We start from the raw sequence: 27,864 nt of genomic DNA, 5'->3' as shown, positions 1-27,864 counted from the left end.
TCACATGATTGATGGGTCATCAGCACACACAGGTGTTTCCCATGAGCGCCAGGTGGCAAAACAATCCACCAAAAATATGTTGATCAAATAACTATGTTAATCAAATAACTAAGAGCTTTGAAAGGGAGAGCGTGTGGCCATCACTTCTAGATTGGTTGTGGAACAGAAAGACACTCTGGGAGATCTTCAAACTGAAATTGTGGGGTGGGTGGGAATACAAACATCCCAAATCAAAAAATAAAAATAAAACCTGCCTCCGTGATCAGATGTCTCTCCCTGTATTGTGCGTACAGGCCTTCATTCGGGGGGAAATGGGAGAAAACAGGGGCAGGGAAAATGAGCACAAAACAATATGCAATCTTGATTACAGAAATCAGCTTCCCATGAAGCTCATCTTCAGTTTTTTAAAAAAACGGAGATATGCTTGAGAGTGGCAACACAGGGGCAAACTCTCAAAAGCCACAAGGGAAATACAATTGACACTGATAGGGGGCTGAGGCTCCAGGAGCTTCTCTGGTCTCTCACGACAAGATTATGTAAAAGGTATTTTACGTGCATAATTCATTCAAGCTGAATGTTTTGGGTGACCTTGGCCCAGGTTTCTATTTTAAGTGCGGACTATGCCCAGCTGTGGGGAATGAGTAAAAAATGGGGGGGTTAATGCTACCACTAGTAGAAATATAGAATTTATTTCAATTTACAATAAGGCAACATAACATTTCTCATACAGGAAGTGACAGATACACATATAGGGCTGCTGCCAACACAGACCATGGAAGAAGTGCATTTCATCAGACACTGTTTACCTCCACTATTTTTTCCCCGTCTGACTTTTTAGCGTTTTATTACAAAGGGAGCAGAGTGATGGTTTTTTTTATTTTTAAAAAATTGAGCGTTTCAACCACTTGCTCTTCTCGTTCCGCGAGGGGTGGGACAGCGGCCCCCCAGACTGGATCAAACATTTTTTCCAGACAGTTCTTCTGAAAGATGGAGTGGATTTCTATAAGAAGCAACCTTTTTAAAAGAACAAAAATAAAAACAATGTCTGCAGGCTGTTTTGGTTCCTCACTGCAACTGTCAAGAATAGCCACCAGTCAAGGTTTCATTTTTCTAGCTGTTCATCCTGGTAACACTAAATGACATTCACTTCCTCCCTAAAAACTTCTCGGCAACAACAAAAATACATCCATCGAAAACAAGCCATCGAAATGTTAGACCACCTATTCAAACAATCAACACACAGCAATCCATCAGAGTGACCGTAGAGGAGTTTCCCAAACTTTCCATAACCACTTAAACAACGTTGACTGTTATTTGTACAAACTACATAACTTGGGCTCGATTTTTATTACTATTATTATTATAATCATTATCTACAATCCCCCTTGGGCAAACATTCAGAAGTTGCTGCCTGGGATTTTCCCATTCTGCTTCAATCCAGTCCTCTTTTCCCAGACATCAAAAGCAAGAATTCACCGGCGGACAGTGGCAAAACCAACAAGCCACAGCTGAAGGGAAAACAAAGCGATGCCTTGGCTCTCCCCACACTTGGTGCTTTGATTTCTTCTCTTTTCTAATGGGGGGAAAAACAATCCACACATTTCTATAGCGATGAGGCATGGAAAGCGTCCGCCAGAAGAGATCAGTCAGAGTCTGCTGGTCGACTCGACAAGGCTCCATTTCCTATTATCATCTTGCTGTAGTTCTTTTGCTCCTCTTCCTTGAAAGTCTCCTTGACTTTGGCTCGTTTCAAACCTCCGTCCCTTAAAAGAACAGGGCAGAAAGGGAAATGTATGAAGCAGAATAAAGATGGCACTCCTAAGTAGGCTGGCTAGCGCAAGGATTCCCAACAGAACGTCTCCCTCTTCTCTCCCCAAATCATAGAATTGGAGGGTTGATAGCCAACCCCCTGCAATGCAGGAATATGCAGCTGTCCCACACAGGGATCAAACCTGCAACCCTGGCATTATCAGCACCACGCTCTAACCAAATGAGCTATCCAGGTGATGTGCTACAAAGGACTGCAGGAACTTAAAGGGGTATGTGGAGAGAGAGGTGAAAGGAGAAGGCCGTTGCACAACCAAAAGTCATTGCAATCGCAGATCTGTTCAGCTAGACACTACTGCATTTGTTAAGGGACATGGGTGGCGCTGTGGTCTAAACCGCAGAGCCTAGGGCTTGCCGATCAGAAGGTCGGTGGTTCGAATCCCTGTGATGGGGTGAGCTCCCGTTGCTCAGTCCCTGCTCCTGCCAACATAGCAGTTCAAAAGCACATCAAATTGCAAGTAGATAAATAGGTACCGCTCCGGTGGGAAGGTAAACGGCATTTCTGTGCGCTGCTCTGGTTCGTCGGAAGCGGCTCAGTCATCCTGGCCACATGACCCGGAAGCTGTACGCAGGCTCCCTTGGCCAATAAAGTGAGATGAGCGCTGCAACCCCAGAGTCGGTCACGACTGGACCTAATGGTCAGGGGTCCCTTTACCTTTACCTTTTTAAGCACCATTGAACTGACTAGGGCTTACTTCTGAGCAGACCTGGTTAGGCTTGCACTGTTACTTCTAGAACCATAGAACTGTAGTGCTGGAAGGGACTAGCCCAACTCCCTGCAATGTAGGAATCTCAACTAAAGCATTCAAGACAAATGGCAAACTGAATTCTAGGTCATTACCACCCACTGCTGAAATTTAAGGCACTAAATTTTTGCAGAGTACTCTCTAATTTCTCTCTCTCCTCTCCTCTCTCGGACATAGTCTCATTTTTCTTACCAGGGCAATTCCGTAAGTCCTCCTTGGCGAGCGATAGCAGACTTCACCCTGTTAGCAAACTGAACGGCATCTTCTCCTTCCTGCAAAGAAAGAAACAGAACGCAGTTGTCTGTAACACACATATAAATGCAATAAGGAAGTCAACTCTGGACTTCTCAAGTTTAGCCAGGAGAGGGAGAGAAGGGGGTTGAGAATTAAAACAGCATCTCTGGTTAGCTGCCCCCAAAAGCTACGAAGGCACCAATATGGGCCGTTCCTCCTGCTTCTTAAACGGCAGTGTCTGTGCCAACCCGCCAACAATGCAAAAAAGGGCAGATACCTCTCTCGTCACCGGCGGCAGGTACCAGACGTGGCACACAATGGCCCAGCTGGTCATGATTCGCAGAAGGTAGCTGACGATGCCGTGCTTGCTGCTGTTCCAGAAGGCGTCGCCAAACTGGGGGTCGTACTACAAGAGGAGGACAGCGTTTGAGAGTCACACTCACGGCCAACGTGAAAAGGGCCATTTCACAAGCCATGTTAGAAGGAGCATTTTTGGAAGGGAGCAGAAATTCCCAAACGGTGTAGGGCTGTGAGAAGTTAACCAAGAGTTCAAAGGGTGAGGGGTGGGCAACCATTAGGCCAGCGGTGTGACAACCTCTCGCCTATGGGCACAATGAGGTCCGGCAGGCTCCCCCCATTTGGCTTGCAAGGTTAGCATTCATGAGTGGTGGGGAGCTGGCAGATGAAGATGATGGGATATATGGAACTTGCTGAACTGACTGAGAGACTCCGAGACCACAGAGAAGAGACGGTGGAAGAAGACTGGGAAAAGTTTAAAGAATATCTGAAAAAAATATGTTCACTCAGGCAATCCAGCCAGGTGTTTGCACCGGCTTACACACGAGCAACCCCTAGAACCATTACACCGCCCTATTGTATTGAGGCTTCCGCTTTCAGTTTTCGGTCTTCAAACATTTCAGAAGTCAAACGGTCTTCCGGAACGGATAACGTTTGACAACCGAGGTTTGACTGTAGTCTGTAGCTAGTTAGTACAGTGGTACCTCGGGTTACAGACGCTTCAGGTTACAGACTCCGCTAACCCAGAAATAGTACCTCGGGTTAAGAACTTTGCTTCAGGATGAGAACAGAAATCGTGCTCCGGTGGTGCGGCAGCAGCGGGAGGCCCCATTAGCTAAAGTGGTGCTTCAGGTTAAGAACAGTTTCAGGTTAAGAACGGACCTCCGGAACGAATTAAGTACTTAACCCGAGGTACCACTGTACTGGACTTGGTGCCATGGGTTTATGGCACACTTGAAAGAGACAAATCTGCTTTCAGATGTAAGAACAGGAAAAGACTGGTTGCGTTTCATTCATTCCTCTGCCTAGTCCCTTTTTAGTAATGCTCAGGGATGGAGGAAGCTGAGCTTCCTGATGTTGGCTCTCACTTGCATCTTCGTCCAGTTTAATGTATCTTGAACCTGTCTGGAGGCATCTCCAGACTTCCATGCCTGCGCTGGAATCCATGAGATCCAGCAGCAGCCACACCTTACTGGGAAAACATGGGGAAGCTGTTGTCCTCCAGACATTGCTGGTCTCCAACTCCCAGTGGCCGCAGCCAACATAGCCTGTGATCAGGGATGATGGGACGTGGAGTTCAACACATCCAAAGGGCACTAGGAATAGCTGTCCTAGGAACCGGCTAGAATTGGCTAGAAAACCTTCTAGAACCTAGAACATTTTTGCGTGTCCTTACCTTGATAGCAACTGGGTAGATTGTGCCACCGATTTCAAAGCTTCCCTTTTTAAACATCATGACCGAGGTGTTGTTTATACAAGTGCCTGTTTTTAGAAAAAAAAAAATGAAAGACAGAGCAATCAGTAAACACAAACCCAGATGGAGCATTATTCGCCTTAGTCCTGAGTTGCAGAAGGCTGTATGGAACTAAGTTGACCCGATCATGCCAGAACTTTTGATTGCTCAATGGATCTCCTTACATCCCTATCATATTTTTATTTTTATTTTATTTTTATTTTTATTTTGCGGGCTGGGGAAGAAGAGGGAGGGCAACTTCCATTGTGCAAGCCGGAGTCCTTCCGTGAACGACAATGGAACACAGGGAGCCGCCTTATGCAAAGCCAGGCCATGGGTTCATCCAGCTCAATAATGTCTACACAAGGGACAGGGCCATCTTTACCCAGGGGTGAGGGGCACCTGGGCGCCCAATTCTGGGGAGCGCCAGGGGCCCGCCGCTGAAGCCGCCTAAGCTCTTATCTACCTATCAAATATATAAAAGGATGTCACATAGAGGAGGGAGAAAGGTTGTTTTCTGCTGCTCCAGAGAAGCGGACACGGGGCAATGGATCCAAACTACAAGAAAGAAGATTCCACCTAAACATTAGGAAGAACTTCCTGACAGTAAGAGCTGTTCGATAGTGGAATTTGCTGCCAAGGAGTGTGGTGGAGTCTCCTTCTTTGGAGGTCTTTAAGCAGAGGCTTGACAACCATATGTCAGGAGTGCTCTGATGGTGTTTCCTGCTTGGCAGGGGGTTGGACTCGATGGCCCTTGTGGTCTCTTCCAACTCTATGATTCTATGATTCTACCTGTTATGAAGTAATAAATAATTTTGATCAAGCTAGAAAAACAAAATACATATATACCTAGGTGTACCTGCTTCACTAAAGGACTTTCGACTTTGTGCGCTCATTTACCAAAGATGCACCGTGCCAGAGGCAGCGCTTGTCATTTAAAATGGCGGCGCTTGTCAGTAAATAAATTAAAAAATAAAGTTTGTTTCTTTTTCCTCCCTTCTTTCGTGAACAAGGGATAAGGCGTAAGCATGGTGTCTGACATAAGCACAATAGCCATACCTCAGGTTACAGCCGTTTCAGGTTGCGCATGCACAGAAGCAGTAAATTGCGCATTGCACATGCACAAAAGCGCCGAATCGCAACCTGCACATGCATCCCGCACGGATCATGTTTGCAACCCGAGCGTCCACCGTAAAAGTTAATTTGAGGGCTAAACTAAACTTGGGGGCGCTGGGTGGATTTTTGCACCCCGGTGGCACATACGCTAAGGACTCCCCTGACAAGGGGTATATGCTGGATGCCAAGCCACGTATCGGGGGCAGGACAGGGGCAAGAGAGCAGCTCAGCCACATCGCCTTTATTATTTATGTATTCATCCTTATTATTTGTTGAATTGTTTGTCGCATTACCTTGCCCCAGGGCTAACTAAAGCAATGTACAACCACCCAGACAAAAACACCCCGTGCAGACACGTGAAAACCAAGAGAAAATAAGAAATTAACTTATTTCTCTTGGTTTTCATGTATCTGCATGGGATGTCTGTGGCCTGCATCTAAGTAGCCACAGATAGTTAAATTAGGCCAAAGGCCTGGTTATAATGCTTTTGCCTGGTGCCTAATGAAAGGCAGCAATTGAACTTCCCTGGGGATAGCATGCCACAAACGGGGAGCCACCACAGATAAGGCCTGCTCTTGTGTTGCCATGGAGGAGGCAAACAAAGATGGGCCTCATATTACGATCTCACTGTTTACGGTCATATTCTGCTGTTTTCCTCCATAAGACTGTCACAAGAGAGGATGTTCTCACAGGAATTTGATGTAACCAACCTGAGGGGAACGCCTCACGGCGAGGGAAGAGTCCAAGCGCGACTTAGACAGTATTAACTTATGGTCTGTGTGTGTGGTTTGGGAGCTGCACGGTCAGGGGGAAAACAATGCTGTCCAGGGTTGTAAAGACTGCGGAGAGAATAATTGGGTGCACTCTTCCCACCTTGGATCAAATCTATGCTTCCAGGTGCCATAAGAAAGCTGCAGAGATAGTGCAGGATAGTGCGCACCCCGGAAATGATCTCTTTCAGCTTCTGCCTTCTGGAAGAAGGTACAGGGTTATAAAGACTAGGACTAGCCGCCTGAGAAACAGTTTCTATCCAAATACGATTTTGGTTTTAAACACAGTGTAAGGTAGTCTCTATGGGAGTATATTGTATTCAATTATGGGGTCTCAGAGTTTTTAGAGGATTAACCAGGCTGGGATAGCTGGGTTAGCAGGCGTGTTGGTTTTTGAATGTCTGATGTAGATTTTTCAATTTCGTTGTTCTGTATGGGACAATGACAATAAAGATTATCGTATCGTATCGTAATTGTTATTAACCCACAAATGAGGGAACAGAAGAGTGTGTTTTACCTTCTGGAAAAATTAAAATGGGCAGCTTCTCCTTATCCGCGACGTGTTCCCTCAACCTGAAAGAAAAGGAGAAATATTTCAGTCTTTGCCTCAGTACTCATGAGGGTCTCTTGGAATTAATCTGCTTCCAATAACTCAGAACATAAGTAGAGGGTTGCTGGATCAGGTCAAAGGTCTAATCCAGCATCCTGTTCTCACAGTGGCCAACCAGATGCCACCATGGGAAGCCCACAAGCAGTAGCCTTTGATGGCAACATCCTTTTTCAAAGCCACTCTGAGCTGCTCCCAACCGAATCTTAAAAACACAATATAGCATTAAACATTACAAACTTCCCTAAACAGGGCTGCCTTCAGATGTCTTTTAAAAGTCAGATAGTTTTTTATTTCCTTGACATCTCATGGGAGGGCATTCCACAGGGTGGGCGCCACTACCGAAAAGGCCCTCTGCCGGGTTCCCTGTAACCTCACTTCTTGGAGGGAGGGAACTGCCAGAAGGCCCTCAGAGGTGGACCTCAGTGTCTGGGCAGAACGATGGGAACAGAGACGCTCCTTCAGGTATACTGGGCCAAGGCCATTTCGCCAGTTTTGCCCAGAGATAAGGCAGACCAGGGTGCTTAAAAAACAATGTTTATATATATCAGATTTTTTTTATTTTTTAAATAAAATCCTTTTGGAGGAAAAATCTTTCTAAATATAATTTTCTATTTAAGTTGCATTATAGTCCAAAGGCTATTCATCAGGAAATAAGGATTTGTTTTACGTTTTTCATGTGTGCTAAAACTCAGTTTAAAAAAAAAAATTGTTTAACCACATCAGTTAACAAACATGGATACATATGCTATAATGTTATTGTTTTAGTTAAATACATTGTGTAAATTGTTACTAATGATTATTTTTCCCTTTCCAATAAAGTACATCAGAAAAATTGTCGATATATACACAGTTAACTCATTAAACCTCAAAATAATTTCATAATTAACTGTCTATGTATTTCTAATAGTATAACCAAAGCAGGAATTTCTGATATAACTGAAAAAACTACTCTGAAAATTTATCATTCCAAAAATGAAACCTTCATCTTGTTGTAAATATTAACAACAAGAATGAGTGTTTCTGCAAAAAAAAAAAAAAAAGATTCAAATTAAGTCTTACTGACTAGTGATTTAAATCGTGATTTAAATTGATTTGAGCTAAATCAAATCCACCCTGAGGCAGACTATACCTTTATTTGCATTTGCAAGGTTATGAATGGACAGAACTAACGCAATGACATATCAGAGAGACTGCACACCATTAGCCTGGCCCTCTTTCTTACCTTACTTTTCTAATCCCCGATGTCAGTTAAGACAAGGAGCGCCACACTTTTCCGTGCAGTAAATAAGAAGCGTACAAATATGTTAGCTTTAAAGCATGGGTAGGCTAACTAAGGCCCGGGGGCCGGATCCAGCCCAATCGCCTTCTCAATCCAGCCCATGGACGGTCCGGGAATCAGCATGTTTTTACATGAGTAGAATGTGTCCTTTTATTTAAAATGCATCTCTGGATTATTTGTGGGGCCTGCCTGGTGTATTTACGTGAGTAGAAAGTGTGATTTTATTTAATAATAATAATAATGATGATAATGATGATAATGATGATGATGATAATAATAATAATAATAATAATAATAATAATAAATTATTTATATCCCGCCCTCCCCCACCGAAGCCGGGCTCAGAGCTGCTAGCAACAATAAAATAATACAGCATTCTAAAACCAATTCATTATAAAACCAGTTTAAATCAAATCAAATTAAATTCAAATTCATCTCTGGGTTATTTGTGAGGCATAGGAATTCATTCATTTCCCCCCCAAAAAATATAATCCACCCCCCAAAGTCTGAGGGACAGTGGACCGGCCCCCTTGCTGAAAAAGTTTGCTGACCCCTGCCATTTGTCTCTTGGTGTTCAGGTAAAAAAACAACAACAAAGCCCATACCTTTTCGTCACCAGGTGGCGATCTTTCATTTCGGAGCGTTCAAACCAAACATGTGGGCAGGCTTTGACCGTGGCTCTCTGAATAACGCCCATGAGGCCCCCGTGAGCTTGGCCCACCTGTAAGGTCCCCCCACCAAAAAAAAGACAAAATCAAATTAACAGGGAGTTCCTTCAAAATAGTTCCCTTTCAAAACTATAAAGGAGCCTTGTGAGTGGAGTTGATCGCCCAGCCCCCCGACACTGAAAGTGATGTCATTCTTGAAGGACATGATTATGTCATCTTTAAGTGCCCACAATCTGGTTTTTGAGCTTCCATTCTGTTCTGCTTGCTGGGAGGTTAACAACGTTGTGTCAGGGAGGTGGTTATCTCACACTTCCTACTGCACGTTACTGTCACTTCCTAGAATCATAGAATTGTAGAGTTGGAAGGGACCCCCTGAGTCATCTAGTCCAACCCCCTGCAATGCAGGGATCTCAGCTAAAGCATCCATGACAGATGACCGTCCAACCTCTGCTTGAAAACCTCCAAGGAAGGAAAGTCTACAACCTCCTGAGGGAGACGGTTCCACTGTCAAACAGCTCTTACTGTCCGAAAGCCCTTCCTGATGTTTAGTCCGGATCTACTTTCTTTTAACTTGAATCCATTGGTTTGGGTCCTGCTCTCCGGAGTAGGAGAAAACAAGCTCGCTCCATCTTCCAAATGATGGAACATTGTTTTAAAGGCAGGGTGCAGATGGGGCCTTTGCCAGTATTTGATTAACAAAGCCAGGCATGTCCAAAGGCAATTTCGGGGGCCCAATTCAACCCACTGGTCAATTTAATCTGGCCCCTGTGGCAATTTATTTCCTGTGGTAAAATCCTTTAAAAAGCTCAAAGGTTAACAACATTGGTTAATCGGCCCTCATGGCCTTTCACTTCATCAAATATGGCCCTCTCTGAAAAAAGTTTGGACACCACTGAACAAAGCCTTCGTGGCAGTGAATTGGGCAAGCATGTCAACAATATTTGTGTGTTTTGCATGGGGAACTATTTTTCTGGCACAGGTAAGACACAGCCTTTGAATATCTGCCTCGCTATAGCAGTAAACCTTCCTCATTTTCTTTCCCTATTTACCCTTGCCTCTTCTTTCTCCGTTTCTCAGTGTCAACTGTAAGCTCCTCAGGACAGAGACCTGCTTTCTTAAGCAATGTCAAGTGTTATCCACACTGATAGGCATTGACAGGTGAAAACTATTGAAAGTGCTTCTGTGCAGCTGCATAGCTAAATCAGTTGCACCAGTTCCTCTTCCTTTTTGCATCAAGAGTTTTCTCAACACGATGCAATGACTTCAATTATTAGCAACTAGGAAGTAGCTACAGTTCAACGCTGGCTTCGTGTACAGAGGTCTTTACAACCCTCAGTCCTTGGAATTGCAAAACTCATGAGACTTAAGACGTACCATTGCGTAACAGCCATCATTGGTCAAGATTACGACGTCTATTGGGGATGTGTGGTTGGCAACACAAATTCCTCCTTTCTTAGGCTTGTTCTCCCTGCAAAATGACAGGAGGACACCACAAGTTTTTCACAACTTTGCAGTAGGGGACGAGCGGCTGCAAGATGCCCATAAACCTTCAGCATGTTACACGTGAGTATTCTTTGCTGTAAAGGCTTAATAAGCAGAGTTAGCATTTAAAAGTCAAAAGAAAATGCATTCTTTGTCAACATTTAACATTTCTAAGCTGCAATTCTCAGCCACAAGCAAGACATTTAAAGCAGCGCACAGACTTTAAAAAGCATACAGTGGTACCTCGGGTTACATACGCTTCAGGTTACATACTCCGCTAACCCAGAAATAGTGCTTCAGGTTAAGAACTTTGCTTCAGGATGAGAACAGAAATCGTGCTCTGGCGGCACGGCAGCAGCAGGAGGCCCCATTAGCTAAAGTGGTGCTTCAGGTTAAGAACAGTTTCAGGTTAAGTACAGACCTCCGGTACTTAACCCGAGGTACCACTGTATTCTGAAAGCAATTGGACTTGGCATTTTTTTAATGGTCTTTAACCCCCAGAAGACCCACACACAGGCACTACACAGACAACGTGTGGGACCTTTCAGCTCAAGGAAAAGTCAAGTAAGAGGAGGCATGATAAAACTTGTATAAAATTAAGTAAGCTGTGGAGGAAGTGGATAGTTTTTGTCCCTCTCTCATAATACTCAGGCATCCAGTGAAGCTGAATATTCAGGACAGATAGAAGAAAGCACTTTTTCACACAGTGCATAGTTACAACTATAGGACTCACTCCTACGGAAAGCAGCTATGCCCACCAACTTGGATGGCTTTTAAAGAGGTTCAGACAACTTCGTGGGGAATAAAGTTATTAATAGCTACTGGGTAAGTCTCCCCCCCCCCCCCGGGAGCATTCCAAAGTCAAGGCATCACCACCAAAAAGGCCCTGCTTCATGTCACTACCCACTGCCCCTTCCAAAGGACCACAGACTATACTCGGAAGAGGATGTTGACATCCGAGCAGGGAAAGATAAGCCCTGTTCTTCTTACTGGGCAGAAGCATCATGCAGGTAACAGAGCCCAGAGATGACAGAGTAGGCTGTACCACTTGAGACAGCTGGGGGAAAATGAAGTTTCTGAATCCATCTCACAACAAAACACAACAGGCCCTTCCAAGCCTCCTTTTCACTGTGTATTCATGATGCCTTCAGGGGCAGTTATGTGCAATCCCACTCTGCATACCATTTGAGCCTGCAAAGATTTTAGGGTGGACATAATTTCTTTGTTTCAAATCGGTGGCTGCCCTTTTGCTTCCCACAAAAATTCTGTAACTGTTTAGACCACAAATGTACAGTGGTCTAAAATGGAAAACCCTTTCGTCTAGCGGGTTTTCCGTCTTGCGAGGCATTCGTCTTGCGGGGCACCACTGTACTGGGGACGGATGGACAAGTTGTCCCAGATGTGTTGTGCTCCAGCGCAAAAGTACAATAATGCAGTACAATAATAATGCATTGCAGAAGTGGAAGGAATGTGTGGGCAGCCAAGCATTAATCCACCATTAACTAGGGAACTACTGATGTACCATAGAAGTAGTGCAGAATGTACCTGCAAAAACAACACACCTGTCTGGAGGGGCCCAAACACACACACACAAAACTTACTTTAAGTTAAGCAAACAGCACTTCAGCTTAAAAGAGTTGAAGTGCCATCCATCCCTTGCTGTGCCAGCAGTTTACTTGCAGAGGTGTTTTGTTTTTTTACGCAACAGAATGTTAAAAAGATGTGATCCCAGACTTGTAAACTCTGGTGGTACAATTCATTCTACCACTTGATTCTGCCTGATATGTACATCAGCAGCAGCAACAAAATACACCTTGATCTACCTGGCACCATCAGAAAAGAACTTATCTAACTTCTGTCCTGAGAAGGGGTTTTGTTTTCTTTCACTCACTTGTTGTGGTAATAAATGTTGCCGGAAAGCGCTCTGACAAGGATCCGGGAGCAGGTGAGGTGGACAAGGTCACTCAGCCAGTCTTTCGTTCTGCAAAACAGGAAAAACTGGGTGTAACAGCAGCCTTAGAAATCTAAATTAGGTCCACATTTCCCAGAATCTAAGAGTTGCAGCACTGGTTATTTACACATCACAACCTAATTTCAACTTCTTGATAGCAAAAGAGGAGTCAACATTCCAAACAAACTGAAGAATAAACAGTTCCGTAGCTCTGTCTATAAAGATACGTATTCAGAAAATGCATGTTTTGGGAAAGTGGCCTCCCAAAAATAATGGACACCCTCTTCTCTACAAAATCCAGCAGCTCCCCACTTAGTTCTCACTCTTCTCGCGCTCCCCTTATCAATTACTTTTACACCCCAAGTCTCTAAGATTCTGTCGCCAGTTGATTCCCATCTCTCTGCTTCTTATTTCAATGTCTCCATAAATGGAAATTCCCCCTTTGCTTTCCCTCTTATAAACACAGTCACCTATGTTTATAAGAACTTTTTTGGCAAAACGGATGGGCCCTTAGTTTTACACAGCGCATAATGAAACTTGCTCCCACAAGATTATAAAGCTGCGCACAGCACAACGCTATGCGAATCCCAGCTGTCAATCGGCATTCCAATAATTCTAAGAAACAGCTTGCGTTGACGCAAGTGGTTGGCCCAAGGCGGAGGTGGAGTTTTGTTTTCTGTTTCGTAACCCTCTTCTTATCCCAAAGCTACTGATGCAAAGGAGATTCCACTTACTCCCCGTTTGGAAGCTGGCCTACCAGCGTGCTGCCGCAAATCATGGAAAGGATCCCAATGTGTGCCAAGGTAACCCTGGGGGGGAAAAAACAGAAGGGAAAATCCAAAATGCATTATTCATTCAAGACCATCAGATCCTACTTGGAGCATCTTCAGATAATTTGCAATTGGAAATCCTGACAAACAAGTTTGATCGGAAGAGAAATACTTCCTTAAAGTGCATACTTTTGGTCTCCTGATGAGTTTTTAAAATGTAACTATATCCATAACCATGTAGCATACTTGGGTTCACAGGGAAACCCAGCCAGATGGGCAAAGAATAAATAATAACTTATTTATTATTAATTATTATTATTATTATTATTATTACTACTACAGTGGTACCTCAGGTTACATACGCTTCAGGTTACATACGCTTCAGGTTACAGACTCCGATAACCCAGAAATAGTGCTTCAGGTTAAGAACTTTGCTTCAGGATGAGAACAGAAATCATGCTCCAGCGGCGCGGAAGCAGGAGGCCCCATTAGCTAAAGTGGTGCTTCAGGTTAAGAACAGTTTCAGGTTAAGAACGGACCTCCGGAACAAATTAAGTACTTAACCTGAGGTACCACTGTAGTGTTATCATCATCATCATCATCATCATCATCCAGGCACTGACCACCTTGGCTGCAGCAAAGTACTGCATCGTGTGTCTTCAGGCGAGGGCTTGGGTCACGTATTGTGGTGTGGATTAGTGATTAGAGCACTATTTCCCAAACTTGGGTCTCTAGCTGTTGTTGGACTACAACACCCATGATCCCTAGCTAGCAGGACCAGTGGTCAGGGATGGTGAAAACTGTAGTCCAAAAAAAGCTGAAGGCCCAAATATAGGAAACACTGAGTGTCAGAGCAGGGCTTGGGCGACCAGGTTTCAAAACCCCACTCAGCTCACTGGGTGACCTTGGGCCAGTCACTGTGTCTTAGCCTTACCTACCTCACAAGGTTGTTCTGAGGATTAAATGAGGAGGGAAAGGACCATGTTGTCACTTTGAGCTTCTTGGAGGCAAGCTGGGATACACACTAGTGGCCAAAATTGTGGGAACCTTTTGGGGAAAGTATTTCTAGGTTTGATGGCTCACAAAACCCGATTGACTCTCTAAACACTCATGCTCATTGGTTACATACTGCATATCAACCTAAGCAACTTATGCTTCCTTTTTCTGGTTATTTGGCTATAACTTTTGATAGAAGACAGATAACTGAGCAAACTTTGTTGCATTACATTCTTCATTAAATTATCTTCCCATTGATATATAATTTTATGGTGCTACTCAAAAAGAAAGTGGTGTTGTGAGCCATCAAACCTCAGAAATACACTTTTCCCAAAAGGTTTCCACAATTTTGGCCACTAGTGTAATTAATAATAATACTTAACTCAAGCTTGTATGTTATTTGCAGCATTCCTGCAGAGTCCAAGGGTCCATCTCAGCTCAACCCCAGTGACAGAGAATAGCAAAGGAGAGCATTTGCCGGGCTTCAGAGGCCAACAGGAGGAATCATCCAGAATACCAAGGGACAACATAGCCTTATACCACATTGGGCCATTGGTAACACTGACTGGCCACTGCTCTCCATGGTTCCAACCCAGGCGTTTAACCTGAAACCGCCTGTGTGGAAAACAAGTTCACTGCCACTGAGCTACCGCCCTTTGCCAAATAGACGTGCCACATCCTTAAGTCGCAGCTAGGCTTGTTAATCCACTCTATTAAAAAAGAAACCGGTGTGCTGGCTTGCACATAAACCTTCAGCCTGGCATGCAGTTTGGGCTTGTTCTCAGGGGCTAGCTGAGCAGAGAACAGAGTTTGTGCACCAGGCCCTTGCTCATTTAAAACTGCTAAAGCTCGACTGGTTCCTTCTGAATAAATGGGAGGTTTTTTCTCTTTCTTTCCTTTCACACAGGGTGGATAAATATCAATGATTTTAAAAATACATATATCCAAAAAATAGTTTTTTAATTTAAATTGGATTTTTTAAAATTAAATGCTTTTGGAGGAAAAATCTTTCTAAAGAGAGTTTTCTAGTTAATTTACATTATAGCCCAAAGGCTATTCATCAGGAAATAAGGGTTTGTTTTTAATTATGTAGCATGAGGCTTTATATGCAATGTTTAATTTTTTTGGTAAATAAATTCCATTAATCCATTCACAATGTCATGCTCTTCCAGAGGTTTCTGTAAGGTTATTTGGGGCAGTTTTTCTAATGGGACGATATTATCGCAGGTGCTTGTTTTTGCAGGACTCCAAAAGTGTGGATTTGTGTCTGCAGAGATAATATGCCTTTCCTTCACGGGGAAAATGTTATAAAATAAACATAACAGAGTTGAGGAAAAACCTTAATCCCATTGTTCCTTTGCAAATTTATATACACAGAATCAGTTTCTGTTAAATAAATTGTTTAAATTGTTATTAAGGAAATAATTTTTTTTCTCTCCTTCTAATAAAGTACAGCAGAAAGGCTGTCCAAATATAAACAGTTAATTATGAAATTATTGTGAGGTTTAATAAGTTATCTGTCTATGTATTTCTAATAGCATAACCAATTCAGTAATTTCTGATATAACTGAAAAAACTACTCTGAAAATTTATTATTCCAAAAATGAGACCTTCACCTTGTTGTAAACATTAAGATTATCCCAGCAAGAATGAGCATTTCTGTAAAAAAAAATTATTTAAATAATAATAATTTATTATTTATACCCCGCCCACCTGGCTGGGTTTCCCCAGCCACTCTGGGCAGCTTCCAACAAAATATTAAAAATACAATAAACCATCAGTCATTAAAAACTTCCCTAAACGGGGCTGCCTTCAGATGTCTTCTAAAAGTAAGATAGTTGTTGTTCTCTTTGACATCTGGTGGTAGGGCGTTCCACAGCGTGGGTGCCACTACTGAGAAGGCCCTCTGCCTGGTTCCCTGTAACTTGGCTTCTCTTACTGACTAGTGATTTAAACCATGATTTAAATCATGATTTACAGTCATACCTCGGGTTGAAGTAGCTTCGGGTAGAGCGTTTTCAGGTTGCGCTCTGCAGCGACCCGGAAGTAACGGAACACGTTACTTCCGGGTTTAGCTGCTCGCACATGCGCAGACGCTTAAAATGACTTCACGCGTGTGCGAGGAAGCGGCAAATCACGACCCACGCGTGCGCAGACGTGCCTCTGCGGGTTGCGAACGGGGCTCCGGAACGGATCCCATTCGCATCCAGAGGTACCACTGTAAATTGATATGATTTAAATCAAATCCACCCTGCTTTCACATTATTCATCTTTCTTTTCTTTCACATTATTTTTTCACTGAGTTTTTAAAATTTTAGATAGATAGATAGATAGATAGATAGATAGACAGACAGACAGACAGACAGACAGACAGACAGACAGACTGGAGAGGTTGCCCACTGGCTACTCAAGGTGTGGACAATGGTGACTGTGATGGGCCCAGGGCCTGAATCTGTATAAAGGCAGCTTCCTACGTCCACAAATAGAGACAGGCTCACCGAAGAGGCAGCAGGAGACAGTAGCGAACGAAGACGCCAATGACCCACACGATGGTCAGCCGTAAACTGATGTAGTGAAAGTTGACGTTGGTCCTGGTGAGGAGGTTCCAGGAGACCAGCTCCTCCGAGGTGAACCTCTGGGTGACTTCGTCTTCCACAATCGCTTCATACCCCTTTTTGCAGAAGTAAAACACATCGGAGAGCTCAAAGTCCCCATGGCGCAGGCCAGCAATGGCTTTCTCCATGGTGGTCTGGTCCCTCTGTATGATAACTTCAGGTAGGGAATAAATAAATAAAAAGCACATTATAGCTCAATGAGAAAACGAAGCCGGGAGGTAGGCAGGTCAATTATCTGCAAAGCAAGTCCCAGGCAACACCTGGTACCATTTCCACAAGGTCAGTTCATATCTGCTATTAAAGGGATCGGGCGTCAACATTTTATCTAAGAGATCAGCAGGAAATAATTTTGCCAAAGTCCCATTAGCCCGGTGACTCCCTGGGCGGGAAAGCCTTGCTCCCACATGTGGTTTGGCTGAAACCAATTGGAATTACTTCATCCATCAAATCTGGATTACTAGAGGTCTGGCACCAAAAACAAAAAAAGTGGAAATCTGCCCAAAGACTTGCTCCGACCATAATGCAGTAAAGATGGTGATGAACTTAATACCAATTGGTTCCTTTAGATGGAGGATGAATGACACTTTGTTTAGGGACGAGGAAGTGACTAAAAAGGCCCAAAAAACCTTGAGAAGACAGGAGTGCCTGGCGTGCTCTGGTCCATGGGGTCACAAAGAGTCGGACACGACTAAACGACTAAACAACAACAAGGTGTTTCCCTCAATTACCTGTCAGCTGCTTTCCCCCAGGGTAAAATCATGGCTGCTTCAAGCAGAACCCACCCACTTCCCCATCTGTTCATCCACCTGCGGCAATTGGGAAAATTCACTTCAGCAGGTGAAGCTGTTGTTTTTCCTGATAACTACATATTTACTATCTTTCCTGAGCCAGGAGGAAAGGCTGGATTTCTGGCTGCCGCGCCGTTGCCCAATGCGCTGGAACCCGAACCGGAGGAGAGATAACAGGGCAACTCTGGAACGACCCGAGGTCCCCAACGCAATGCACGGTGGGGAAATGAAAGAGTGGTTTCTGTGGTCTCGAGAGAATAATACAATCCTCCAAGTCAACAGCTGGTGAAGGGAAGAGACTCCCCACAGATCTTGTTCCTCGGGACCAGCCTGACAGTGATGAATTATGCAAGCCTGGGGCGGCGTTTTAGCTAACAATGCGCTATAGAAGAAGGAGGTGCAACACTGAGTAAAGCAGGGGTCACATTCGCAGAGGGAACTGGAGCAAGCCTCAGAGGGATGCCAGGGAAGCAGGAAGCAGAGACAGCTCAGGGGCTGAATCCACCCTCCTTTTACCCAGTGGCGTAGCATGGGCTGTCAGCACCCGGGGCAAGGCAAGTAATTTGCGCCCCCTAACCCGTGGATTTGCGCCCCCTAACCCTAACCTCCAGATGTTGCGCCCGGTGCGGCCGCCCCCCCTGCACCCCCCCACGCTACGCCACTGCTTTTTGGATATCAAGCAGTAACAACAGAAGTCTTCAAAACCTCAAGCTAGTGACGAGCAAAGTAAAAGCAGCGTAATTCTTTTCCACCCGGTCAACAGTGGCCTACTGACAACCGCAGTGCAGTGAAACCACAATTTCAAAATCTTGGTTAAATGGAAGTTGTATTAAGCAACCACCTTTCCTTAAGTGCAAAGGAATCAAGAGGGGGGAAAATGTGTTGCAACTAAAGATACCAGAGCAAGTAAAACAAATCGGATAAAGGACAGATTTAACCAACTTACTATGCTGTTGTTTTAAAAAATGCCACCCTCCCGCCAAAGGAGCTTAGGGAATATCTATGGCTCTTCTCTGCCACACCAATTCTCATTCTCACAACAGCCCTGTGAGACAGGATAGGCCGAGAAAATGTGACTGGTGCAAAGCTACACCGCAAGCTTTACAGCCAAGCGGGGATTCGAATCCGCATCTCTCCACTCCTAGTGCAAAACTGTGTTCTGCACCAAACTGACAAACCTGTGGTCTTGGTTTGCAGGCAAGCACAAACAACAGTTGAGTCATTTGGAAAAAATAAACTATGGTTTGCCTCAGACCAAGACTGGAAATTGCTTTGTGCAAGAAGCACACAAATTCTTCAAGGCTAGTCTAAAAAGGTAAAGGGACCCCTGACCATTAGGTCCAGTCATGGCCGACTCTGGGGTTGCGGCGCTCATCTCGTTTTATTGGCCGAGGGAGCCAGCGTACAGCTTCCGGGTCATGTGGCCAGTATGACTAAGCTGCTTCTGGCGAACCAGAGCAGCGCACGGAAACGCCGTTTACCTTCCCGCTGGAGCAGTACCTATTTATCTACTTGCATTTTGACATGCTTTCAAACTCCTAGGTTGGCAGGAGCTGGGACCGAGCAACAGGAGCTCACCCCGTCGCGGGGATTTGAACCGCCGACCTTCTGATCAGCAAGTCCTAGGCTCTGTGGTTTAACCCACAGAGCCACCCGCGTCCCCCAAGGCTAGTCTATGTAGTGCCAAAATTTGGTATTATGTTTTCTTGAGCCCAACCTTAACATCTACCACACCACTTAATCAACAAAATGTTTGTTTGGTTGATTAATCTCCTAATTAAAGCTACCTGGAACCCAGTGGGTGCTTCTGCATCAGAGGTGGCTAAGCTGTGAGCCTTCCAAATATTGATGGACTCCAAACTCCCATGAGCCCCAGCCAGCATGCCAAATGGTCAGGGATGAAGCGAGTTGTTCTTTCTCAAACCTGACATAGAGGCCTTATTTACTAAAGGGGACATGGGCTCAACTTGCAATCCAGCATCACTTTCCAAAATTATAAAAAGGAAGGGCAACTAGTGAGCAAAATTTCCACTGTCTTTGGGCAACGTGAACCAAATGGATCTGCACAAGCTTGTAAACAGCCACCTGGGGCAAGAAGGAACCCTCCTCTAAGCGTCCAGGAAGGAAAACATTGCAAAAGTTGTTTTACTTAAAAGCCACACTTATGCGTCCCAAATGACTAGCGCAGGCAGTTGTGGGTCAGGCAATCAGGTTTCCAGGACTATCACATCAAGACCCCCATACAGAAGACTTGGTTTAACACCCTTGATGGACCCACATGAGTGTCCCTACCATTAGATGACAGCCAAGTATTGTAAGATTTTTACATCAGATTTCAGGACCATTCCCCCCCCCCCCCCTTCCAAACAGCCATTCTTGTTATAATGGGGCAACAGTTCTAATTTTTAAGAAAACCCTTACCATTTGAAGAAGGAAGCCTCTGTGCCTCTCTCTGTTTCTCAATACGCAGCGTGGCCCACTGTTTTGTAAAGAAGAAAAGGGACAGATAAGGCAAATGTGCAGTATTAATTCTGATTTACCGGTAGTTCATCTTCCTGATCTAAATACTGTTGTTGCAAGAGATGCTCGCAAGAGATCCTTTTATCATTTCTAACATCTTATTGGTACAGTGGTACCTCTGGATGCGAACGGGATCCGTTCCGAAGCCCCATTCTCACCCTGAGCAGAACGCAACCCGTGTCTGCGCGTCTGGATTTGCCGCTTCTGCGCATGCAAGTGACATCATTTTGATGCGCGAGCGGCAAAACCTGGAAGTAGCCCGTTCCGTTACTTCCAGGTCGCCGCAGAACGCAACCTGAAAACGCTCAATCTGAAGCTACTTTAACCCGAGGTATGACTGTATGTATGTTTTTATGGTGACTATTATCCATTTAAGAGTTGCCTTAAGAGATATACCGTATTTTTTGCTCTATAAAACTCACTTTTTCCCTCCTAAAAAGTAAGGGGAAATGTGTGTGCGTCTTATGGAGCAAATGCAGGCTGTGCAGTTATCCCAGAAGCCAGAACAGCAAGAGGGATCGCTGCTTTCACTGCGCAGCGATCCCTCTTGCTGTTCTGGCTTCTGAGATTCAGAATATTTTTTTTCTTGTTTTCCTCCTCCAAAAACTAGGTGCGTCTTGTGGTCTGGTGTGTCTTATAGAGCGAAAAATACGGTACTTATTTGAATTAATACTGTATTGGTAATGCGCTAATAGCTACCGTACTTGAGCATTCAGTTCCCCATTCTCAAGTTTTCCATACAAAACAAAACAAAAAAACAGCACCACACCTTCAATCATATTCTAATTGCTACTGTGCCACAGAATTAAAGAATTGGAGAGAAGTCAAGGGTCATCTAGCTCAAGCCCTGTCAATGTGGCTTTTAAGTTTTTTGTTCTCTTTGCCGGCTTTCCATGGACATCTTCTTGGCCGCCGTAAGAACAAAGTGCTGGACTAGATGGGCATTTGCCCCTGAACCGGCAGCATTCTTCTGACATTAAGAGCCATTCCCCTCCCACCACCACCCCAGTTAGATATGCCAAGCCAGGTTCATAGGAAACAATTCTTTCAGCCCCAGCTCATGCTCACTGCCTTTTCCTATCTATAGGCTTGTCACCACAGCCCAACTCAAAAGAAACTTCTGCAAGTAGAGCATCGCAGCCACCAGAAATCTGCTTCCCACACAGATCGGTTGGATCACACGCCTGTGACAGCACCACACAACCAATCAAAGTTGTGGCAGCTAGCAACAACCTCCTGTTGGTCCAGGAATTTCTACTGCATCTTCAAAAGGTGGTCATCTAGCCTCAACTTCAAGCCTTCTAATGAAGAACCTACCCCTCTGCACTAAACAGTATTTGCTCCAATCACCTATAGGGACAGGGAGTTGTGGCATGGCTGGTTGCAATCCAGGTATGAGCTCTAAGCTCCCAGTCCAAGATAAATAGTCTGAAGATGGATCTATAAATGGATTTGAGGAAAGAGCTTGAAAAACAGCCAGCAGCACCTACTCAAGGGTTCTCCCGCTCATGTATGTCAACAATGATATGAAAAATTGAAAGACACGCCAACAACTCCCATATGTTAATGTTTTGGGAAGAGGAAGAAGTAGAGGAGGGAGAAAGATGTTCTTGAGAAACCAACACTTCTGCTTGGAATCTCCTTCCTCACTGGCAGTTTTTAAAGCAAATATCTGGACATCTTTTGATTGCATTTCTCAGTAGAACTTAATCTGAAACCTGCACGCAGATTGTAACATGTGATCCTCATCCCTGTTAACTGTATAATATAATTATAGGTTTTAAGGTATAGTAGTAATATGTAATCTTACTGGTTTCAAACAACAGACTACTTCAACAAGGTAACACCTAACAACTATAATAACTTAATCCCCACAGAGTACACAGGAACAGATGGCGCAAACCAGTTCCAATCAAATAGGTTTCAACAACTCAACTAAAACTGATGTTGCCATTTTGGGTCAAGACGGCTCTAAATTCTTATTTTTCAAATGGTTGTCTGACTGTGATTATCAGTTAAACATCTGGCTAGGCTAGTTCCGATGACAACCTTGAGCTAGGTTAACAGCTTGGAGAACTTAAAAGAAGTAAAGCTACTTGATCCAGGGACAGTCTACATATATATATTGTCCCGTTCTGACCTCTTTTTCTTAATGGTGACTGCTCCTGCTCAGGCTGCACAGAAAAAGCATTTTGGATTCAGAAATTCATTACGATAGTGCAGATAAAATAGAACTGATAGAATTCTATAGGATGGGGCATTCGTGTGTGAAAGCAGATCCAATGATCCCCAGATGGTGGAGATGTCAGGCGCCATGCTGGTACCCGGGCATCATCACCTGGCCACAAGCAGTCGAAAGCCAGGTGCAAAATGTGCTTGCCAAATTTTGAACACCGCACAATAGCTAAAGGTTAAGGGACCCCTGACCATTAGGTCCAGTCGTGGCCGACTCTGGGGATGCGGCGCTCATCTCGCTTTATTGGCCGAGGGAGCCGGCATACAGCTTCCGGGTCATGTGACCAGCATGACTAAGCCGCTTCTGGCGAACCAGAGCAGCTCACGGAAACGACGTTTACCTTCCCGCTGGAGTGGTACCTATTTATCTACTTGCACTTTGACGTGCTTTCGAACTGCTAGGTTGGCAGGAGCAGGGACCAAGCAACGGGAGCTCACCCCGTCGCGGGGATTCGAACCACCGACCTTCTGATCGGCAAGCCCTAGGCTCTGTGGTTTAACCCACAATGCCACCTGTGTCCCGCACAATAGCTACCCAAACCCTTATGGTGGGAAGCCCACAAGCAGTTCCTGAGCACAATAACACTCTCTTCACTTGCCTTGCAGTTCCCAAATGCTGGTATTCCAACGGTGGAGGTACAACACAGCCATCGTGGCTACCCACCATTGTGTGGAGTGATGTTTTGACCCATATTTTTCAGTTCCCATTCCTTTTCAAACCTGTCTCCTTGCCTACTCCCACAGAGCTATGACAGCAAAGGAGTTAAGGCCTCAGCTATGACTCTTGGGTCTCTAGAGCACCCTCAGGACCTGTTCACAGGAATACAGGAAGCTGGCTTCTACCAAGTCCGATGACCATCCATCGAGCTTTTGTTGTTGTTTAGTCGTGTCCGACTCTTCGTGACCCCATGGACCAGAGCAAGCCAGGCACTCCTGTCTTCCACTGCCTCCCGCAGTTTGGTCAAACTCATGCTGGTAGCTTCGAGAACATTGTCCAACCATCTCGTCCTCTGTCGTCCTCTTCTCCTTGTGCCCTCAATCTTTCCCAACATCAGGGTCTTTTCTAGGGCATCTTCTCTTCTCATGAGGTGGCCAAAGTCTTGGAGCCTCAGCTTCAGGATCTGTCCTTCCAGTGAGCACTCAGGGCTGATTTCCTTAAGGATGGATAGGTTTGATCTTCTTGCAGTCCATGGGACTCTCAAGAGTCTCCTCCAGCACCATAATTCAAAAGCATCAATTCTTCGGCGATCTCCATCGAGCTTAGTAGGTAGCATTCCTCCAGGATTTCAGCAGGGGACCTCTTACCTGGAGATATTAGGGGTTCAACCTGCAAACCTCACCTCTTCTTGGTGAACCAGGAGGCGGCTCTACTAATCAATCACATGCCTCCTATTCTACTGTCCTACAAACTCTGCTCATGCCCTTCCGCAGAGGCTTCTCCTTGGTTATTGGGGAGCAGAAGTCTGGGTTAGTTGGACCTTTGGCACGATCCAGCAAGGATCCTCTCTGCACTGACATGCCCCGTCTCGCCCTCATTCCCAGCTAGCTTGTTTTAGCTGTGTTGAGTCCTGGAATCAAACCTGTATCCGCTACTTTTCTTCCACCAAGGAGCCCAGGGATGCTTATTATGGAGCTATCTAATTTTATCCTCATAGCAACCCCATGAAGAAAGTAAACAGAGACAGCCGATTGTTTTTAAGGCTCTACTATTCATAGTCGACCCTGTGATGAACAGCATCTGGCTAATTCTTGTCACCTCGAACACTATTGTGTATTTTTATGTTGTGAACCGCCCTGTGACCTTGTGATGAAGGGCGGTATACAAAATTAATCATCATCATAATCATCCTAAGCAGACTGACTTGAATGAAAGCCCCACTGATCTCAACTGAACAGTTATGTATGTGTATGTGTCCAAGGCCTGGATCACAATGTCCCAGCACTAGTCGTTAAATGGTTTCAGGGTGTGGAAACTCCAAGTTGTGACAGTGGTTGAATGCATTTAATTATGACTGTTCCATGACAAGGCCTTCAGATCCAGCAATGTCATGATGTTTAGCAATGTTAAGAAGTTTAGTACACCAGTATGGTCTCTGAAGGGACACGGGTGGCACTGTGGGTTAAACCACAGAGCCTGGGACTTGCCGATCAGAAGGTCGGCGGTTCGAATCCCCGTGACAGGGTGAGCTCCCGTTGCTCGGTCCCTGCTCCTGCCAACCTAGCAGTTCGAAACCACGTCATGTGCAAGTAGATAAATAGGGACCGCTCCAGCAGGAAGGTAAACGGCGTTTCCGTGCGCTGCTCTGGTTCACCAGAAGTGGCTTAGTAATGCTGGCCACATGACCCAGAAGCTGTCTGCGGACAAATGCCAGCTCCCTCGGCCTATAGAGCGAGATGAGCACGCAACCCCAGAGTCGTCACAACTGGACCTAATGGTCAGGGTTCCCTTTACCTATGGTCTCTGAACGATGCTCTTGAAGGCATATTTATGTATGCTGCAGCTGATGCAAGACGAAGGCACCCTATATCTTCAGTGAAAGATTCAGTGCAATGAAGTTGTTATGCTCATGAAATGCCACAACTTGCAATACTAACTTCACACAGCAGACCACAGCTGTGACTCCAAGGTCCCTTTCCAGATGACCTGTTTATTGTGCAGTCATCACGATTTGCGGGGAGATTAGATCAAGCAAGTTTCATCCCACACTTTCCCACCATGCCCTTACTGCAAAATGACCAGCCTTTTGGGGAAGCAGTGTTGTCGTCAAGAGAGCTCCAAATCAGCTTTAATTGCACAACCTGAATTGGCCAGTATGTGACTGAATCCCACCCAAAAGGAGCGACAATCTGGAAGCATCCTTTGCGTTATTTACCAAGAACAAAACTGACTATGGGCATAACCCCTTTGCATGATGAATTAGGACTTCATCGCAAGAGTATAAGCACGATTCTGGGTCTAAGGCAACTGAATGGCAGCTTTGTACAGGGAGAGAAGGACAATAAAGTCCATTCTCTCTCCCAGCACTGTTAATTAAAACCTGCTTCGGATGAAGAAAAATATTGCAGGACAGTATTTTGCTATTCCACCACGAGTCATTAAGTGGAGTCCAAAGGGCAACTCTTCATGTCCACCTCCAGCCTTAAATTGTTCTCCTTTTGCTTTAAGCACTTTTCCTTTAAGTTCCTGGTTTTGTTGCCCAACAAACAAGATTCATTAATAGCCAGATGCAAGTCCAAAATAAACCAAGATCCCATAACTCATCTTCCAACGATGAAAGGCAAGCAGGACGGTTTAAGAAGAGGACGCTGAGTTAGTCGTGCTCCTGAAGATCAGATTTCAGTCTCTGGAGAGCATTCTACACATGGTGGTTGGATGTCAACACGCCTTGGGAGCTCTTGACAATAGGCTGGGTGGCTCTGGCAAGCGACTGAATTTACCATCGCAACAACTATGCATTTTGTTAAGAGGAGACAAGGCTTTTCTTTACCTGCTCCATGAATAGGCTCACCATCAATCTTTTCTTCTGTTGGCTTGACTCTGCCATTGTGTGTCAGCATATATATAAGTGTCCAAAGCATTTAATATATATATATCATGAGAGCCAGCCTTAACCAACCTGGTGCCCTCCCTATGTTTTGGACTACAACTCCCATAAGCCCCAGCCAGCAGTGATGGGAGCTGTAGCCCAAACCATCAGGGAGGGAGGATAAGGATAAAACCAACCTCTAGAAAAAGAAGGAAACCAGAAATCACACAAAAATGAGGTAGAGGCACTAAATGGGAAGGATGCATCCCAGATGCTCTGCATGGAGGAGAACGGATGTCCTTCAGGCTTTTAAATAAGACCAGTAGGCCGTTTTTCCCCCATAAGAAGAAACTATCCGAGGCACTGCAGACATCTCTAGAGTGAAGCCAACATAATCTCACAACAAAGCAGAATCAATAAGCATAAAGCGTATTTTATGGGGGCGGGGCGGGTTAAATGCACTAACCTGTCGGTGGAACAACACAGAGGAGACATCTCTCGAGCCTATAGCCCTTTATTATCTTTGGGTGTGCGCGTATCTGCGTTCCCCGATTGGCTAACGCCGGGGATGCAACGCGAAAATGGATTTTTTGGGGGGAGAACTGAATGACAGGCGCAGCGACGAATTGGAGGTCAGCCTCGCGTTCGCTCCTCCGCAGAACTGAATCTAGGATTTTTAGGGAGGGAGGGGATCCCTGAAGAGCTGCCATTGTTCGCGTCCAAGACCCTTTCGGGGCTTCCCAAAGGCCCATTTCATTGAAGTGCAAAATAAAAAGCATCGCGGGTGCGAGGACGTCCACGCCCTCCTCCGCGTTGCAAACCGCTGAATCACGCAAGAAAGGTCAGCTGTTGTTTATGGCATGGGGGGGGCGGAATGGGGGGAAGCGCAGCAAGGAGAAAGCAGGCGGCGAAGCGTTACCTTGGGGGGGATCGGGAAAGAGGGAGGAAAGCTCTGCTGCTCATTTTGGAGAGGTAGCCCCGAGGGGGCGGCACGCGTCGCCCTTTGCGCAGGCAGCGCTGAGCCGCGACTCACCTCCAAGGTCTTCACCAGGACTTTGAGGTACAGCTCCGAGATCCCCAAGGACACGCCGAAGATGGAGGGCAGCACGATGAGCAGGCAGACCGCGGAGAACCAGAAGCCGAAGAGGCGCAGCAGGAGATCCAGGAGCTGCTCCATCCCGAGGGCTGCGGGGGCCGCGCTGGCTTCCCCAGACGCCCTACTCGCTGCAGCGCCTGAGCCGGACGCCGGCTCGCCGCGCCCCGCCTCGGCAGGGGGAAGCCGTCCGTGCGGGCTCGCCGGGGGAAGGCTGGGCAAAGAGCAGCGCCGGAGAGGCCGCCTCTTTCTCCGCGCGGCTCCGCCGCGGCGCAGCTCCACCCACTTAACTCCTTTGCGCCCAAGGCGCAAGGCTGCTGTTGGCGAGGGTGCTGTCGCCGCCGGGCGAGCGCTTGGGCAGGAGGGAGACTACGTCCAGGAAGGCGTGTTCGGAGCTGGGACTCGGGTTGGTCAAGGAGGAGCGGAGCTCCTGCCGAGCCCCGCAAGAGACGAGCTTCCCCGATCTCATGAGCGGCGTGGGTGTCTCCCTGCGAAGGCTCCTGGGGGCGCGCCATCGAGGCGCAACTCCGGCGCGCGGCGGGATCCCGCCCCTTCGATTGTTCGCTCACGGCCACATTGTGATCTCAGCATAGGAGCCAACTCCAATAGAATAGTTGAGGCGGCCATCCCTAGCCCCAGTTGATAGTCATTGCCATTTAAATAGTGTGGGTGCGCCCCGTCCTGTGATCGATTGGGCGGGATCTGGATTACCTGTCGCAACCCCCATTATTCAAGTTGGCACCCATGGGGATCGCGAGTAAGACCGGCGGCAGTGGGCGGAACTACTGTCAGCCCCCCCCCCCCCAGCTGCAGGTGTATTCAGCAACATGTCCTGGAGAACAGAAGAAAAGCCGACTGCATCCCACCTAATCTGACATCCTGTTCTC

At 45.8% G+C, this 27,864-nt stretch overlaps 1 protein-coding gene across 1 annotated transcript; it reads right to left on the bottom strand.

Moving 5' to 3' along the window:
* Nucleotides 1–670: 670 nt before the first annotated feature.
* GPAT3 (glycerol-3-phosphate acyltransferase 3) lies at nt 671–27,637 on the bottom strand. The gene is made up of 12 exons (XM_083398528.1): nt 26,918–27,637; nt 20,024–20,081; nt 16,698–16,968; nt 13,168–13,242; nt 12,374–12,463; nt 10,375–10,468; nt 8,938–9,053; nt 6,961–7,016; nt 4,501–4,586; nt 3,085–3,213; nt 2,766–2,845; nt 671–1,763 (listed from the first exon to the last, which is right to left on the bottom strand). The coding sequence occupies exons 1-12, from the start codon at nt 27,059–27,061 to the stop codon at nt 1,643–1,645; spliced, it is 1,320 nt and encodes a 439-aa protein (XP_083254654.1). The 5' UTR covers nt 27,062–27,637; the 3' UTR covers nt 671–1,642.
* Nucleotides 27,638–27,864: the final 227 nt, after the last annotated feature.

The sequence above is a fragment of the Podarcis tiliguerta genome, assembly GCF_965153285.1.
Source record: "Podarcis tiliguerta genome assembly, chromosome: 9".
In the NCBI taxonomy this organism is placed as follows: Eukaryota; Metazoa; Chordata; class Lepidosauria; order Squamata; family Lacertidae; genus Podarcis; species Podarcis tiliguerta.
Note: the sequence above shows the minus strand (reverse complement) of the source record. Positions and strands in the feature narration are given on the sequence as shown.

Coding starts and splice junctions, on each gene's coding strand:
- GPAT3 (XM_083398528.1), bottom strand. CDS start 27,061: ATGGAGCAGCTCCTGGATCTCCTGCTGCGCCTCTTCGGCTTCTGGTTC. Junction 16,969..20,023: donor GAGGCTTCCTTCTTCAAATG/GTAAGGGTTTTC, acceptor CCCTACCTGAAG/TTATCATACAGAGGGACCAG. Junction 3,214..4,500: donor TCTACCCAGTTGCTATCAAG/GTAAGGACACGC, acceptor CTCCTCTTGTAG/TACGACCCCCAGTTTGGCGA.